General features: G+C 36.7%; 4 protein-coding genes across 5 annotated transcripts; 2 read left to right on the forward strand and 2 right to left on the reverse strand.

Moving 5' to 3' along the window:
• Positions 1-501: 501 nt before the first annotated feature.
• uri1 (URI1 prefoldin like chaperone) lies at positions 502-5,638 on the reverse strand. The gene is made up of 11 exons (XM_079465765.1): positions 5,232-5,638; positions 4,403-4,437; positions 4,032-4,110; positions 3,792-3,927; positions 3,613-3,704; positions 3,448-3,517; positions 3,180-3,354; positions 2,724-2,970; positions 2,017-2,168; positions 1,661-1,904; positions 502-1,490 (listed from the first exon to the last, which is right to left on the reverse strand). Exons 1-11 carry the CDS (start codon positions 5,307-5,309, stop codon positions 1,308-1,310), a joined length of 1,491 nt encoding a protein of 496 aa, XP_079321891.1. The 5' UTR covers positions 5,310-5,638; the 3' UTR covers positions 502-1,307.
• A 560-nt stretch (positions 5,639-6,198) lies between these two features.
• Positions 6,199-7,804, forward strand: pdf (peptide deformylase, mitochondrial). 2 transcript variants are annotated; one of them, XM_079466146.1, is made up of 3 exons: positions 6,199-6,303; positions 6,545-7,159; positions 7,419-7,804. In XM_079466146.1, the coding sequence occupies exons 2-3, from the start codon at positions 6,574-6,576 to the stop codon at positions 7,574-7,576; spliced, it is 744 nt and encodes a 247-aa protein (XP_079322272.1). In that variant the 5' UTR covers positions 6,199-6,303; positions 6,545-6,573; the 3' UTR covers positions 7,577-7,804. The 2 variants fall into 2 exon arrangements, with proteins under 2 accessions (XP_079322272.1, XP_079322273.1); XM_079466147.1 differs by having other exon boundaries at positions 6,225-6,299.
• On the reverse strand, positions 7,730-10,724 carry spata2l (spermatogenesis associated 2-like). The gene is made up of 3 exons (XM_079466145.1): positions 10,654-10,724; positions 9,793-10,117; positions 7,730-9,664 (listed from the first exon to the last, which is right to left on the reverse strand). The coding sequence occupies exons 2-3, from the start codon at positions 10,114-10,116 to the stop codon at positions 8,180-8,182; spliced, it is 1,809 nt and encodes a 602-aa protein (XP_079322271.1). The 5' UTR covers position 10,117; positions 10,654-10,724; the 3' UTR covers positions 7,730-8,179.
• A 642-nt stretch (positions 10,725-11,366) lies between these two features.
• LOC306899313 (peroxisomal trans-2-enoyl-CoA reductase) lies at positions 11,367-15,214 on the forward strand. The gene is made up of 6 exons (XM_079465472.1): positions 11,367-11,508; positions 12,374-12,481; positions 12,568-12,707; positions 12,797-12,893; positions 12,982-13,106; positions 13,236-15,214. The coding sequence occupies exons 1-6, from the start codon at positions 11,424-11,426 to the stop codon at positions 13,410-13,412; spliced, it is 732 nt and encodes a 243-aa protein (XP_079321598.1). The 5' UTR covers positions 11,367-11,423; the 3' UTR covers positions 13,413-15,214.
• Positions 15,215-16,079: the final 865 nt, after the last annotated feature.

Here is a 16,079-nt window from a genome sequence, read left to right on the forward strand (position 1 = left end):
ATCACTTCATGCCCTCCATCGGTACTTCGCGCAGTGCCGTGACGTCATGTGCAAACCCAGTTACATTTTATCAACGTAATAGCTTTCAAGCGCGATGCACGTCATACATAAATATAGTCGCATCTATGGTATGAAATATTTCCTCATTTGGAGTCCTCGCAGTCAATATCGGCTTTGTCCAATGTATAAATTAGATTTATAAAAATATATATTTTTACTGTTTGTTGAGGTAAATCTCATTAAGTATGTCAGGCTAATCCGTTTTTAATGGCTGAATAGACTACAAAACTTTTTGTTTTTTAAAGTTTTTTTAAAATACACATCATACACTTTGAAGTTTCAGATAGAAACACACTTACCGATCAAATCTGCAGACTGGCACAGACTTTCTGCAACAAGTCCAGACTGAAAATCTGGGCAAAATCTTAGCAAAAGTCTTGCATTGTATTTTGTCCCAAAGACTTTCTGTCCGCTAGTGTTGTTTACGCTAAAACGTAAATTGAGCTTGACTGCCATCTACTGGCTCAGACTGAACACCACACCTGAAAAGGTGTTGCATTAATACTAATATAGAATAAAACAGAACAGAATAGAACTAAACCAAACCATATGCTGATAATTCATAGCTCCAGACAAGTAAATTTATTGTCAACCGTTTATTTTTTGTATCCCTTTTAATGGTACTTTTACAAAGTCACAAAATGGCTGATGCACATCTATAGGGTCTTAAATCAAAACATTGGAAACATAACAATTCAAAACTATAGAAATGATGATAAAGAGCTAACGGAAAAGCTCCTATAGGATTAAAAATACCTTTTAAAGCTGACAGAAACTGGCGGTTATATCACGGCCAAGGTGGGTCAGAGCATTATTTCATGAATTAACATAACCATAAACTCAGAAAAAGCCAAATTATTATACATTTCACATCATCTAATAAATCAATGCCACAAAAGTAGCGTTAAGATATGGTTTCACAAAGGCTACTATATTGTGTTTGTCTTAACGTTTACAAAATTTAGCCATTTCCATTTTTTATTTATCTAAACGAATAAACCTCAAAGGGAGCTTAATATGCCGCTTGTCCAAAAACAGGGGAAGCAATCTGTATTTCAAATTGTATTATATTGTTATTGCACCTACAGACCGAATTAAGCTTCAGTACATGACAATGACAACAGTGTAGCTCGGAGAAAGAATTAGGGAGTAAACAAACACTGTGTTTCCAGACTATATATATGTTACAGATGTACAAAAAGGACTTTAAAAACAGAATAGCTGGGACCTGGTAATATATTCGCTCTCTATTTCTGCTGCAACCGCGTTGCTTTAAATTTGGACATCCTCTTGGGTGGCTCCTGAGGCACTTCTGGGCCCAGCTCCTCCAGCTTTCTCTCAGGAATTGTGGGTAGAGCAGGAGGGGCAATTGTAAGATGAGGAATTGAGGAAGGCATGGGATCCTTTTCAATCACTGTGCCTGTAAAAGCCTAAAAAGAAGATTAAAATTTTCTTACTGTCTGTGCATGACTTCATTGTATAATTTAATTCTAATATAAACACGATTGTTTCAGAACGAGTTACGTGCTGACCAAAAGGTTTAAAGTTTGTTCTAATCCCTCAATACAAGCAAAAGAAATAGTAGCCAAACTTTCCGTACCTCAAATCGCCCGTTGGAGTGTGGGCTCATGCCCGTGGGACTCTCCTGCTCTGTGATGCCATCACTGGTGTCACTGTGTGTGGCTTCATCGTGGCTCAGTGTGCGGCCGAAAGCAGCACGTCTCTCTTCAAAGTCGGCTGTGCTGCTCTCGCTGGTGTCACTACACACGCTGTTCTCACGGCTGCGTGACTTTAAAATAGACTTCCGTGGCATTGGCTCTCCGTTCACAAAGTCCACAAACACCCTACAAATAGACATCAGCTAGTTACATGTAGCCTAAAAATCCAGTCCTAAAAATCCTTTTTATGTACACCAAATTGATTTTATATTTTATGTGGCACTATGTAGGCGGTTACCTATAAATGTCTGCTGGGGTTGTGAACTTGTAACTTTCATGAGGAGAATGGCCATTACTTTTGCCGTTTTTCTTTTTCCGTTTGGCCTGTTCCTTTTGCTCCTTCTTCTCGCTGAACTTCAGAGTTGTGTTCTTTCCTGTGTTGATTCTAACCTAGAAGACAAAACGAGCAATTCAAAAGAATTTTTATACACAAAACAGACAGTGCTGTAATTCACCTCACTGTTCAAAATAACTACACATTTAAAAAATGGGAACACATGAGCTTTAAATGATTGTTCTGTCATCATTTGCTCACCCTCATGTCATTTCATACCTGTTTAAATTATTCTGATGAACACAGAGAAAGATATTTGGAAGAATGTTAGCAATTTTCAATGCTGTGACATCATTGACTGCCATAGTAAGAAAAATTAAATGGTAGTCAATGGTGCCCCAGAACTGTTTGTTTTCCTAAATTATTCAAAATATCTCACTTTGTATATATATTTGTCCAACTATGGTAGTGGATGATGTCACAGAACTGAAAATGGCTAACATTCTAACAAATATTTTTCTTAGTGTTTAACAGAACAAAGACATTTATTTAGGTTTGTTACATTATCTGTGGGTGAGTAAATGATGACAGAATTAAATTTTGTGGTGAACTATCCCTTTAAGTAAAAGAAGTATAAGATAGGGTTGTGAAAACAACAACTAGTCATTTACTTTTTTGGGTTCCACAGTATGAGAAAAGTAGATTGTGGGAAGACCGTTTCCAGTTTCCTCCTCACACTTGTCCTCTTCGTCCACACCAGGTTGTGGGACTATACTACTGTTATTCTGAGATGTGGGTACCCATCCATTCTCCTCCTGATGACCATTAAGCTGGACACTGCTGCTACCATCTGCTTCCTTCTCCTCTTCGGAGGAAGAGGAAGTGGTTTCTTCTCCATTAGTGTCTGTGCTGTCTAATCTGTTTGAGGGAAAACAAATCAATAGCTTACCTTAGAAAATGCTGCTATTTATGCTGCAATAATCTTGTGTATTTCCTTTCTTGAGAGTATAAACCAAATCTCCCATTTTGTCATCATATCATTTTAGTCAAGCAATGCAGCCTGATTTGCCTTAAACTAACAACCAACAGAAAGACCGTTGTAAAATTTTAATAGAACAATCGTTTACCTGTATCTTTCATCCTGCATTTCCTCTTGACGCTCCAATTCATCAAGTCGAGCCCACAGGTCTTCCTCAGACAATGGCCCATTCTTTACCTCTCCATCATCCTTCAGTTGTTGCAGCTCCAGTAAATACTCCTGCTTGGGTTTTGAGTTGAGTTTGTGGGCCAATCGATGCTTTCCTAAGCACAACAACGGGTACATGTAACAAAGCATTAGAAATGATAGTCAAGAGTGAGACCAGGACCTAAAATATTGGATTGCAGAACACTTACCTTTGGTAACGTCTTCCTCATTGACCAACTTTTCTCTAATGTCTACAAAATCCCCAGTACCATCAGTCACCTGTTGAAGATAACAAATGAAGTGTTTCCTTCCAGATTATAGAACAGTGTTTGGTTTTCATTTGAATAAAAGCATCATGATGCTAGAAGACTTACGCCTGCCAATTTTCCGAGATCATTCGTGAAGTCAGCCCGGTTTTGAAAGTTCTTTATTACTTTCTGTAAGTCATCAAGTGTTTTATTCACATCTAAAAAAAGTGAAAGCATGTACATCAGGTCAAGTTGGGAACATTGCTTAAACATAGCGACTAAGGAAAATGTAAACATGGACTCACGTGTCTTCCTGTGTTCCACAAGAGCATCAGCCTGCTTGGCAGAACACTTGGCAAACCAGTTATCGCCAAGCAGAACTGTTAACTCGTTAGTGTGAACTAGCTTTCCTGGCATGAATGCCAAGGAACCAAATGGTACCTGTTGGGAAAAAACTGTTGAAATTATAACTTGTCTCTCAAACATGTTTGATGTATATAGAAGCGAAGTTAAGTTGCATTAGTGATTGAAAAGTGGCACTATACCATAACATCGTAAGACAACTTGTCAGGCAGGGTCTTGAGACGGTCCTGGAGAGATTCATAGTCTTTTTCCACTTTTGTCCTGTCAATCACAGCCAAAAATGAATCCCTTAAATAAAATTGCCAATGTGTTGCAATGCATCCTTTATGGCCTCTTCCACTTATCCCATCTTTTTAAAAACACAAAAACTATAACAAATGATTGTTAAATACGTCATTATCACAAATACAACAACGTAATATACATGACATTTCTACTTACTAAGTAAAACAAGCACAAACCTTATAAACAATTGCACAAAGCAAATTTATGGGAATAAAGTAAATGACTAAAAAATGTTGATCGTAGAAAGATCGCGTTTGAGGACACTCACCAGTGCTCAATTTTACTTCTGCAATCTTTCACCACCTGTTGTTGAAAAAAACAATTTCATTTCACAAACATCAGAATACTGAAACAATATGACAAGGAAAAACATCTGAAGATTTTGGTTCCATTTTTTCTTTCTTTCAGAAATCATGTTTTTATTAAGTTTATCATGTTTTTATTGTTAGTTAGCCATAGTTTTGTTACTAAGGCTTGCAGTTTGGTTTATATTAAGAATGAACAATCAAACAAACTGGATTTTTGAATGAGTTCTCTCATTTTTGAACCAAACTCTTCATTTTGTAGTCTTCTAGGGGTTAAGAAAAAAATCCTGAAGTCCTCCTGACTGTAAATCCAACAGCACGCTCCGTGAGGTTGTACCATATTTTGTTTGCCTAACTTTGATCACCCACAAACAACTTATAAACAGAAATACGTAATTTATGTATAAATACACGCACATCCCTTACTGTACTGCATTGTCCCTATCTTTGTGAGATGGAATAAACTGGATTTCAATTGACTTGCTTCAAGTAACTTCCATGTACAAGGGTATAATGTACTTTTGAGATGTATTGCATATAACAATAATGCACATTTTTATTTCAAAGGAGCAAAAACATAATCCAAAGCAACAGTGTTTGCACTCAGCTAGCCAGCAGCAGCAGTTGAGAACAACACGTGATTCACAAGGAACTTTCCAGAGAATAAAACGCTTAATACAACTTTTAAACTACAAAATCATCACGAATAAACGACTCGGTGAAAGCGTGGACAATGCACGAGCAATTTGAGTCGCAAAAATAATGGTATCTGAAAGAAACATTACTCCTGACCTTTCTGTGCTCCTCTTTTAACCTTTCAACGCCTCGGGGCAAATCATTACACCTTTTCGCGTTTCCAGTTGCAGCCATTTGGTCGTGCGAAGATGTTTTCCACGATAAAAACAAGGATTTTGGTTCTAATATCCAAGATAATGAATGCTCAGGGGTTTGAAGTCCTATAGAAATGTTTATGAATGCAATTGAATGTGCTGCACTCAATCGGTCGCCTTGTAGTCATCAATGAAGCAGAAGCGATCCAGTATATCGAGATTGAGACCATTTCACACGTGCATGACACGATGTCGATCTTATTCCAAAATATCCTCTTGTTAAGAAATGTTTACAATCCAACAACGGCCTGTTTCCCCTGCGCCATGTTCATCTGATCACGGATGTACTATGGGTAAAATAATCTTCCTACCCTACTACCAAAAGGGTGCAAGCACGTACGTGAAAGCACGTGACGCAACGTTTTCTTTAGCTATATAATTTCACTTTCAGTTAAGGGGTTTAAAAACATTTAACTAAAATATAAACGGTAAAAATATTGAAATGTATGAAATAAATAAGAGTACGTTACTAGCATTATCCTGACAACAAATATACTTGATTGGGCAGGACTAAGAATAATGAATTCAGAGACTACGTTTTTAAATGAATATATGAAAGGATTTGTTATTATAATAAACAAATTATTTTGACAACTGTGATCGTTTATTCGCGTCTTGATATGGATGGAGGCGTGTCAGGTACATTTAAACACAGCTAACCGGAAATAATGCAAAATAAAAGCTTTTTGAAGTTTTCCGTTTCGTGTTGGAAGAAGATTGTAAATTAAATTTCGTGTTAAATACTTTTTGGTTGATGAAGAAGGGAAATGTCATATAGTTCGTCTTTCCCACAAGCAATCATTCAATTATTTGTTAGTTCTAACAATGGGGCTTTTATTTTGAAGATGTTAAATGTATCCGCGTTCATTGTCGTTTTCCGGAATGGTCTCAATGTTGCTGTCCTTGCATTGGTGTACTTGAAAGAAATGTGCACGTGAAATGTCAATTTCTTATAAGCAATTATTACTTTGTAGGTAAGTTATGCCCCTAACAAATGAACGTAACTGAGACGTTTTTTTTTGTGACGTGTAGTTGTGTTTTTATATTCCTTGATAAAATCCTAACCCTACATAATCAATGTTATGTAATGTAAAGTTTCTTATATGTGTGTATGTGTGTGAGAGGCATTTTAAATAATATGTATTTAAAGATATAAATTGACATTTGCAGTTATGGTATTAAAAATAAGAGTCCTTGTATTTTTGTCCTCTCTAGTTGACCAGAGCTGCTGAACAGACCCAGCCATGAACGGGCACTGGAGGATATTTTCACACTGTATCTTTAAAAGTCAAACACACAATGTACTCTTATCTCCAATTTGTAGCTTTTTGCCCTGGTCATCATTCACATGCACTGCACCTTCACGTACTAATTCCAGCAGCATTAAGATGCGCTCTTACTTACAGTTTGTGAAAAGAAAAATCAAAGGTGCTACAGGCCCGCCATACAATCAGGTGTGCCAGGTTGGAGACCCTGTGTTGCGTTCCCAGGCTGCGGCGGTGGACCCTGCTGCTATTCAGGGACCTGAAGTGCAGAAGGTCATAAAGACTATGGTCAAAATCATGAGAAAACATGAGTGTGTTGGTCTAAGTGCATCGCAGATTGGCATTCCTTTGCGAATATTAGCCCTGGAGTATCCAAAGAAAATGCTTGAGAACAGCTCGCCAGCCTCTGTTGAAGCTCGGGGTCTGGTGGCATTCCCACTGAGGATTTTCATAAACCCACAATTGCGTGTATTGGATGGACGCACTGTTACCTTTCAAGAGGCTTGCGAGAGCATCTGTGGATACTCAGCATCCGTTCCACGCTATGTTTCTGTGGAGGTCTCGGGTAAAGGAATCTCTGGTTTATCACTCTACAGAGACTCAAAGTTCACTCCATTAAGTCGTTTTTAATAGGGGCAAGATATGCAAAATAAGAACATTTCGGTAGAAGAAAAAAATATTTGTCCAACAAAAACAATTCAATAGCCCCATAGCTGCAAGACTAGGCATTGAGACAAAAAGTGTATGATCTTTTTTGCTGTTTAAAAGAAGCCTTACAAACCTACAGATCAAATAAAACACAATTGTTTGTCCTCTTTCCAAAGGTCTAAATGAGAAAGCAGAGCCCGTCACCTGGCAAGCAAGTGGGTGGCCAGCCAGAATACTGCAACATGAAATGGATCACCTGAATGGAGTGTTATATATTGATCGCATGGACAGTAAAACATTTATTAATGTTAACTGGGAAGAGTATAATGAATAGACATTTTTGCTAACCTATACCTTACTTTTGGATGTAACAATACATGAATTTAAGTATTGACATCAATACTGCATTGTCTACAACTGAAAACCTATAAACAGTTTCTCGTGTTAACGATTTATATCAATGTTAAATCAGGCTACCTTTCAGTTTCCCGAGATACTAAAATAACATATGCAGATGTCACTGATATTTTTATCAATAAACAGTTTTATTACATGTGAAACTAACAGCTATAGAAACATTTGTGACAATGGTCAAATGTTTTGTTTGTTAATTTGTTGAAACTCGTACAAGCAGAATTCATTTTTAGTCCTTTTATTGAGATACAAATGGCACTAAATGATCATATATTAAATATGTGCATGTCTGAGATGTTGCTTTGCTTAAACAGTTATATAACAAATATGTACACCAACCGTTAATGCAATATTCTAGGAGTCAAGGCTTCCAAAACCACATAACAGAACAAGAGAGTAAAAAAATCTTTACACATTCATATAGGAATACGATTCATTTGGCTTAATGTCAAAATGATAAATGCAATTCAAAACGGTTTTCACTCTAGGTTCGACTATGGTCAACATTAAAGTGTGGATGTTTTTAAGAACTGCAAAAAGAGTCAAGAGGATTTCCACACTTGCATGTCGTGGGATTTTTATACCAACATGCTTTGCAATACAGGAGACAGCAATACCTACACAGCGTGTGAATCTCACGACTAGGGCAAGTGACACATTTAGTTCCAAACTGATGTATTTTGTGTTTGTAAATGCACTCATATCTATCTGAACACTCATAAGAATGAAACACTTTACAAGTGAAGCATGCGATTTCAGGCAGTGGGTGCTGGGCAATGCAACACTGATGATATTTTATTCCTGTGTTATGCCTTTCACCTAATTCCTGGAGGGACTGCACATCATGCTGTTGTGCAATGCAATTTTGTAATATGTATTCACACAGGATATCATGGGCAGTGTTGCAGGTGTGGCAGGTCACATTTTCTTGAGACTCTGAATACAGACAGAAGTGCCTCTTTGGAGCAGTAACTTTTTGAGTAGGTTGTATTATTCCCGTAGGCTGCAAGTTGTGATCCTGCACTTTGCATGTTTTTACATTAAACTGGCAGCTGTGGCACATAAACAATTTATCAGAAGTCGAACTGCACATACATCTTTGTTTTTCAAGAAAATTATCTTTGCCCCGTTTAGGCTGATCTTCTGGTACAAAATGTGGGACATTTGTGTTTTGTTGCTGATCAATTTCCCAGAGTGCTAAAGTATGCCCTTTACTTGTGCAAATTTGATAATTGATACAATTTGAACTGTGATTGTGGTTGCACTGCTTGCAGTAGTATAGAGACAAAAGCAATGATGTGCTACAATTGCATATGACCTCTCCCACTTCTGCTGTTTGTTTCTTGCCATCACCTGCTATATGATCTTTACCAATGCTTTCCGTTAACCCTGGATTCTGGGAAAGTGATACATGGGTTTTGGGGTTGCTGAATTGGCACCGATGTATTGAAGCACAAAGTGCTTCTTCCTGACTAGTGTTTGCTTTATTTAACATGTATGAGGGGTCTCCGTATAGAGAGTTAGAGTTTAAGGAGGTCTCTTTCGGTTGTATATAATTAGAGCGATGAGGTGCAGATAAACTGGATGTCATGTGACTAGCATCTGCATGTGACAAATGCTTATCTGTGTACAGATCCAGCTCTGAATCTATGGCACCTGTTGGTTTGCCATGTGAAGCCTTAGCAGCCTCTATTTTTTTCTTAGTGTTCTCTAATGCCAAGTGAAGGTTGTGGCCATTCTGCCTCTCTTTAACTAGCTGGAGAACCGACTCTACACTTGTGTCCACAGAGCCCAAGGTGGAAAGGAGCAGCTGGCACTCTATACGAGTGGTGAAGAAGGCACATGCCAGGCCGAGTATGAAATCCGCAGGAAGTAGTTCGGAGTCCAGTGCCAACTCTTCTTCTTCATAATGGCTTACAGGCTGATATCCAAGTAACCCAAACAGCTCTTTGGCCTGCTGCAGGGTAAATGCAGGTTTGATACAATGGGTGAACATGCCTGAAAACATCTATAGGAAAGAGAGAGACCATTTTTATTTTATGGCAGTGAAATAGAATTTGTATGCAAGATGCATTTACAAAACCTTGTACATCCAGCTGCATAGCATCAGTGTAACAGCAGTATTGCCAAACATACCTTCACAAACTTGTATTCCTTTCTCCATGGATACAGATAGAGGTTTAATGCAGCAAGCTCCAACACTTCAAAGGCCTTGGAAACTTTTTCAAGGCCCAGATGGCCAGTTTTAAAGGAAAATGCTTGGAGTGAGCTCTCTATTACAGTCAGTGATTCTAGCCCACGTAGGTTAAGGATCTTCTGTGCATTGCTTTTGGTAAGCAGCACCTCCACTTCTTTGCAAAGCTTCTCATCTCTGCATACAAAACTCCGAGCCCCCTTCTCGATTCGGCACTCCAAGTGAGTCCGGTATTTCTCGACCAAATCATGCCTAACAGAAGTCATTCTAATAAAAAACAACATACGAGATATGAAGACTGTTTTTTCTTTGGCCAGAGTGACAATTACGTGAAAGCAAGGTTTAGTTAAAACAACCTTATCAGAAATGACATTATCTAAAAATTGAATATTTAACTCTAATATCATATAGAAAACGATAATTCTATATCCGTTTAAACTAGTTTACACTATTAAAGTTCATTACATCCATCCCTCAACATGCGAAAAGGAAAGTGAATGTATAACAGCTGCGTCAAATCAGCAGCTAACGTTACTGTAAAACAGGTTATTTCCCAGAGTTCTGTAGTTTATAACCCACATTTTAGATTGTTTTGATCTAAGTGCGTTGTTTAACAGTACCCAATAACTAAATTATGGAAGTTTGTGCTAAACTTTTTGTTTGTTATCTACCCAGAAGAAAACCGACACTTGAAATTTTCACAATTTAGTCGTCAAATTCACATTAGCAAATGTAACATCTATTTATGTAATGATTTTGGCATTGCCAGTTAACGTTAAATATATATAAAACATATTTGTTACCTGATCAACGCTCTTCGGGATTTAGCAGCACACACCGTAAGTCGTCGAAACTTTTTGACATCACTTCCGTATTGTCAACTTCACGCGGCACTGCGCAGACTGAACTACGTATGACATCGAAGTACCGCGAGAGCGATGATGGTCAGCGCTTTCAAAAGGTCTACTACACAGAAAAGTGAATGTCACAAAATTAAAGATTTTAACAGACAGAAACAATTTTAACGAAAATATAAGGAATTAAATAAAAAAAATAACTAAATGTATAATTATCACAAACATCATATCTTCAGTGTAATGAAATCATATGCCATCGAATCTGCATCTGCACCGTGACGATTTTATTATAAATGTTTTTGCATTTTTACACCGACAAAACTGTCATTTGTTTCAGTCCACGTACAAGTTATAGTTCACAAGAGGGCGCTATCAACTAAGATGCTGATGAACAGTTTTACACATATATGATATGATAGGCTACTACTAAACCAATCGCTCCAATATTAATAATATGAATTTTTCCAGTCTATAAATAAATGAATACACAAAAAAGTAAACAAATAAATTATCGAAATGTAAACAATAAGAAAAAAAGTGTTTAATTGACATAGGATAAAATGCATAATTACGTGGGAGTGAAATTTGGAAAGGGGCGTGGAATTGGGCATGGCTCTCTCGCTGCGGGTGATTTAAAGATCTTCAGCGGCAGGAGATATGAATCCCATAAAGCATAATCAATCTCAGACGTCTGCACTGCTGAATTTGCGTGAGCGATGTCAAACGGGGACAGGGTGGTTTTAGTGCTTGGTGGAGCTGGAACTGTGGGTTCAGGAATAGTAAAAGCGCTTCTGGATACAGGTAAGATCAACTGTCATATCACAATTATGTACAGTATTACAAGTATGAGTATCTATATGAGTATATATGATACTACATAATATTATCAAGAAGAAATAATATAAGTAATCTTGTTGTTTTTAGGACAGAAGTAGGGAGAAGTTTCAAGCCTGCTTATTTTATAGGCCATTATTTAACATTTTGTGGCTTCTTGTATTTCAATGTTGAGTAATGAGTCATTTAATTAATTTAGTGAATATATTATAATATTATATATACGTTAAATTAGACAGACTGACTGCAGCATGACAGGGTAAAACCTCAGTAAAAAGTAAATACTTAATTCCTATAAATAATTCCTAATAAACTCTATCCTGCACTTCCCTTGACTGTACATATATTTACCCTGTTTATAAATGTGACTAAGTATTTTAGTTTTTAAATCCATCAAACCCAAAATAATATTTATTATATATTATATTCTTTTATATATAATTTTTATTACTTTACAATTTGTTTCCCATCTCTGACGTTGCATCAATCAATGCTAAAAAATACATTTTTATTATAATTATTTAGGCCTCCTTTGACTTTTTTAATTAAACCAAGAGTAAGCCTTAGTTAGTTAAGCACATTTAATTAGCTTTTTATTGTGAATAAAAACATTACTAGTGTGCATTTTAAGACAAAACTAAGGCACTGATATATTTGATCAGTATATCACAGTGCAAATTGTTTTCAGACAAGTTTAAGCATGCATTTTAGTCTGGGACTTGACTTAAACTTAGTCTGTGATACTGGGCCTTAGATAGTGAGAATGTGAATCATCTGCATATAACTGTTTACCTGGTGTTGCATTGCATGTTAACTATGCAAATACATGCAGGTTTTAAGGTTGCTGTGATTTCCAGAGACAACAGCAAGTTGGAAAAGCTCAAGGGGTTTGTTTCACCAGGCACAAATAATAACCTGACCACAATAGTTGGGAATGTTGGTAAGTGTCTTCTACCTATAAGTTTAATACATATATTTTTGTTTCAGATTATTTTTGCATGCTTTGTAATTCATGAATTTCATCAGGCTCGGAGGAAGCGGTGGAGGACGTGAAACAGTCCTTGCTCAGGTCAGTGGGGAAGATCACAGATGTGGTGTCTTCTCTGGGCTTCAGCTGGTGGCAGGGAGGTCCACCGCACACACAGCCCCTCAAAGAAATGCAGTGGGTGAGCATATCTAGGGTGATGGATGAAAAAGTTATACATTAAAAAAAAAATTCCCCAAATGATTATAATTTATTTTAATATATAAACAGGTTATTGAGACTCTGTTGTACAGCACCTTTGTGTCCTGGAAAGCATTCTTTCCCCTGGTGAGAGACAATCCAAACAGCACCTACACTTTTATCACAGGTAGGTCATTGTTTTGACATTCTTTCTTTAAACATTGTTTCTTGCAAATGACAGAAAAACATAAAAATACCTACGTTTTGTTCTGCAGGAGGTGCTGGAGAGAAATTGTTAATGCCTGGCACTGGGTTCCTGACTATAGGGTCAGCTAGCTCTCTGGCTTTCTGTCAGGTTGTACGAGAAGAGTACCCGGAGGTGAAATGCAAACTCAACCAGGTGTGGCTGCGATGTACTATATTTTGACCGTGACATGTGGAATCTCTTTAGATGTGCTCAATTAAATGTAATTAAAATATTACTCACATTTGTTGATCTGAAATGCTGACCCCTGTAACCTTCCAACAGGTGAAAATCAATACGGGTGTGGCTGCCCCAGACCGAATGGCCCCCGGGTACCTGAACCATCTGGATTTAGGGGAGGCTGTGGCTAAACTGGTGGAACGTCGGAACAAGTCTCACATCATCTATTCTGTGAGCTGTCCTGCTGATCTTAAAACTGTTATCTTGGAGGGCAATCTATAATCACAGACAGAAATCTATGTCTTTATATCTGACTCTGTATTCACTTTGTCCTGTTGTCTATATGCTTGTATTGTTTTATTGCATGTCAACTAAAACATGTCAGTGTATGCTTTGCATTAGTAAGTCAGAAAATGAATATTAATTGTGTTTAAAACAAATCAGCATATTATTCAAGTTTAACAAAGCTAAACATTTTAAAGAACATTTTAGAGAATGGGATGTGAAAACAAACTTGTACTGTTCCTAAGAGTGAACACAAGGAAACAATTGGCAGGTTGTCGGCACACTTGGTCCCTTTAGCGTGACTTGTCCTCATTCACCTAAAATCTATCTGACTTACTTATTTGGCTCCAATTATTCCCAGCCGTGTGGTCTGTCATAAAAAGTGTGTGAAGGGGGCGAGAGGATGAAAAATGACCAGAAAAAACAATGAAATTCTCTTTGGTATTATTTTTTAGTGTTATAGTATTTGTGTATATTAACAACCTGAATGTAAATTTGCTATTAAAATATGAGAATCAGTCAAGTGTCTATTTGATTACATTTCGACAAAATGTTAAATGCTCTCTCATTTTTAACTCGCTTTGGATAAAAGCTTCTGCTAAATGAAAATATTTATATGATTCTGGAAAAGGATAAGCAGGGTTAACTTCACGAGTCACCATGGAAACGGTTAAGAAAGATTTAAGTATTTGATTGTGATACAACTTTGTAGATCAGTTTTTATTTTGGCTCAAAAGACTCTGCATCGGTGAATAAGGTGCTAAATTAAAAAACATAAAAATATATTTACATCTTTATAAAACTATAAATGCTATCAAATATAAAGATAGTTCAGATATATGTTACGTATTTTTATTTTAAGATATTTGAAATATATATTCATCATGGCTATGTCTGTTAGATTTGTTGAAATGTTTGTAAACGTTGTTGTACCATGTGTATGGTTTTCTACCAGTATATTTATCATGCATTTTATTACATTGCAAATGGTGAAGGCTGAATATTGTTTCTTACAAAATACTTTTTATTTGGTTTTGTTAAAACTGACTTTGAAATTAATCAGCTTTATTTTGAACAGTTGCTGATATGAATGTATATTAATTGTAGATAATTGTAGAAACGGCTACAGTTACTGGATATATTTTATATCAAGTTATATTATCTTAAAAATCTTGGTTAATACTTCAGTACACAGTCACCATGATAATTAATTTGCATTAGAAGATTAAGGTCTGCTGTGGCGGGGTAGAGAAGGAAACATTAGGCTGTATGTCATGTAGCCTATTATATCCCTTTTAACCGAATATGTATATCAAATATATCCATTTTCATTTTTTGGTTTGACTATGTTAGCTAAAAGGCCATGGCTTTCCAAATGTTAAAAGAGGTGGAAAAGGCCTTTCCTGAAAGGCTAATTGTAATTTGGAGAAAGGCCTTTCAATACTAAACTGTAGGATCAGAAAGACATTTTTAAGGAATACAGTCAGTATGAAAAACCTTTCTGTTAATTGTTAAGTTTGTTCATGTTTTAGTATTTAAAGTTATAATAAGAATTCAATTAAATATGTGAACAGTATCCAATAGGTGATATTGTATGTAATATTGCTGTAAAATTATAATAAATGTAATCTGCTTCCACACCCACTTGATGCTCATCAAATGCGCACACATGCGCAGACAACCCCTGAACCCTAACCAGGTATGTCACATAACCAGCTTTTTGGAATACCCCCTGGTGTGAAAGCCTTGGAAGTTTGTCAAGCTATGGTTTTACACTGTCGTCTTATTAAATCTCAAGTAAAAACAAAAAATGTGCGTCGTCTTCTTCACTCTGTTTCTGAGTAAAACCAGAATTCATAATAGGGTGTATTTGTTTAAAAAGAACATCTCCCAGAGTCCTAGTTTGTATTGTTTTGTGGAGGCTGACCACCTGTGCTTGAAGCAGAAACCATAGTGACATGAGCCACAAAACTCAGGGTGTGACAACTTTCGTCTCATGCATTTCATTAAAAGATGGCCGCAAGCCAGTTTTAAAAAAAATGTGGGAATTGGAAATATTGAAAACAATGGAAAACGAAGAATAAACACTGGCCCTTTTTGTGAGACAGTGCCGTTACGGGAGCCAAGGCAGCGTTGTTTCTCAGCAATATTTTAAAACTCATACTCGAAATAAATTATAGTGTGTGAATGCAGTTAAAAGGAAGAAACATCAGGAATACAAATCTAAGTGCCAGACCAACACTGACACAATTAGAAACCTCAACATGTGCGTGTGGTCACAGAGCTGAGGGTGAACAAGTCATGCCGAGGGAGCAGGGAAAGGGAGTCAGCTTCCATTAAAACACAAGGATTATGAATAATTCACAATTGCATGCACATTTTCCATCAGTTCTGTTTAAGTCCAAAAAATAAGCTCAAGATGGGTGCTCAACCACCTGGTAAGAATAAATTAGAGCAAAATATGGCACACCACAGCTCCAAAAATACTTTATGTATTATCACATTCGCTGGATCATCTATTATTACAAATGATTTTAGAGGGTTGGTCAAATTTTTCTGTGTTTTGGTGCTTAAAGCAACATTTCAATCAAAATGTATATGATCTATTTTGATGGATCACACATAGAGAATCTAGGAACAGTCTCAGTCACCGCTTACTTTTGT

The sequence above is a fragment of the Barbatula barbatula genome, assembly GCF_947034865.1.
Source record: "Barbatula barbatula genome assembly, chromosome: 10".
Classification (NCBI taxonomy): domain Eukaryota; kingdom Metazoa; phylum Chordata; class Actinopteri; order Cypriniformes; family Nemacheilidae; genus Barbatula; species Barbatula barbatula.

Bases quoted from the DNA above. Each gene is read 5' to 3' on its own strand.
- LOC306899313 (XM_079465472.1), top strand. From the start codon at position 11,424: ATGTCAAACGGGGACAGGGTGGTTTTAGTGCTTGGTGGAGCTGGAACT. The intron at 12,482-12,567 runs GTAAGTGTCTTC...GAATTTCATCAG, and splicing joins CACAATAGTTGGGAATGTTG to GCTCGGAGGAAGCGGTGGAG. The intron at 12,894-12,981 runs GTAGGTCATTGT...TTTGTTCTGCAG, and splicing joins CACCTACACTTTTATCACAG to GAGGTGCTGGAGAGAAATTG.
- uri1 (XM_079465765.1), bottom strand. From the start codon at position 5,309: ATGGCTGCAACTGGAAACGCGAAAAGGTGTAATGATTTGCCCCGAGGC. The intron at 4,438-5,231 runs GTCAGGAGTAAT...TTTCAACAACAG, and splicing joins TAAAAGAGGAGCACAGAAAG to GTGGTGAAAGATTGCAGAAG. The intron at 2,971-3,179 runs GTAAACGATTGT...TCCCTCAAACAG, and splicing joins ATGCAGGATGAAAGATACAG to ATTAGACAGCACAGACACTA.
- pdf (XM_079466146.1), top strand. From the start codon at position 6,574: ATGAACGGGCACTGGAGGATATTTTCACACTGTATCTTTAAAAGTCAA. The intron at 7,160-7,418 runs GTAAAGGAATCT...CTCTTTCCAAAG, and splicing joins TGTTTCTGTGGAGGTCTCGG to GTCTAAATGAGAAAGCAGAG.
- spata2l (XM_079466145.1), bottom strand. From the start codon at position 10,116: ATGACTTCTGTTAGGCATGATTTGGTCGAGAAATACCGGACTCACTTG. The intron at 9,665-9,792 runs GTATGTTTGGCA...TCTTTCCTATAG, and splicing joins AGGAATACAAGTTTGTGAAG to ATGTTTTCAGGCATGTTCAC.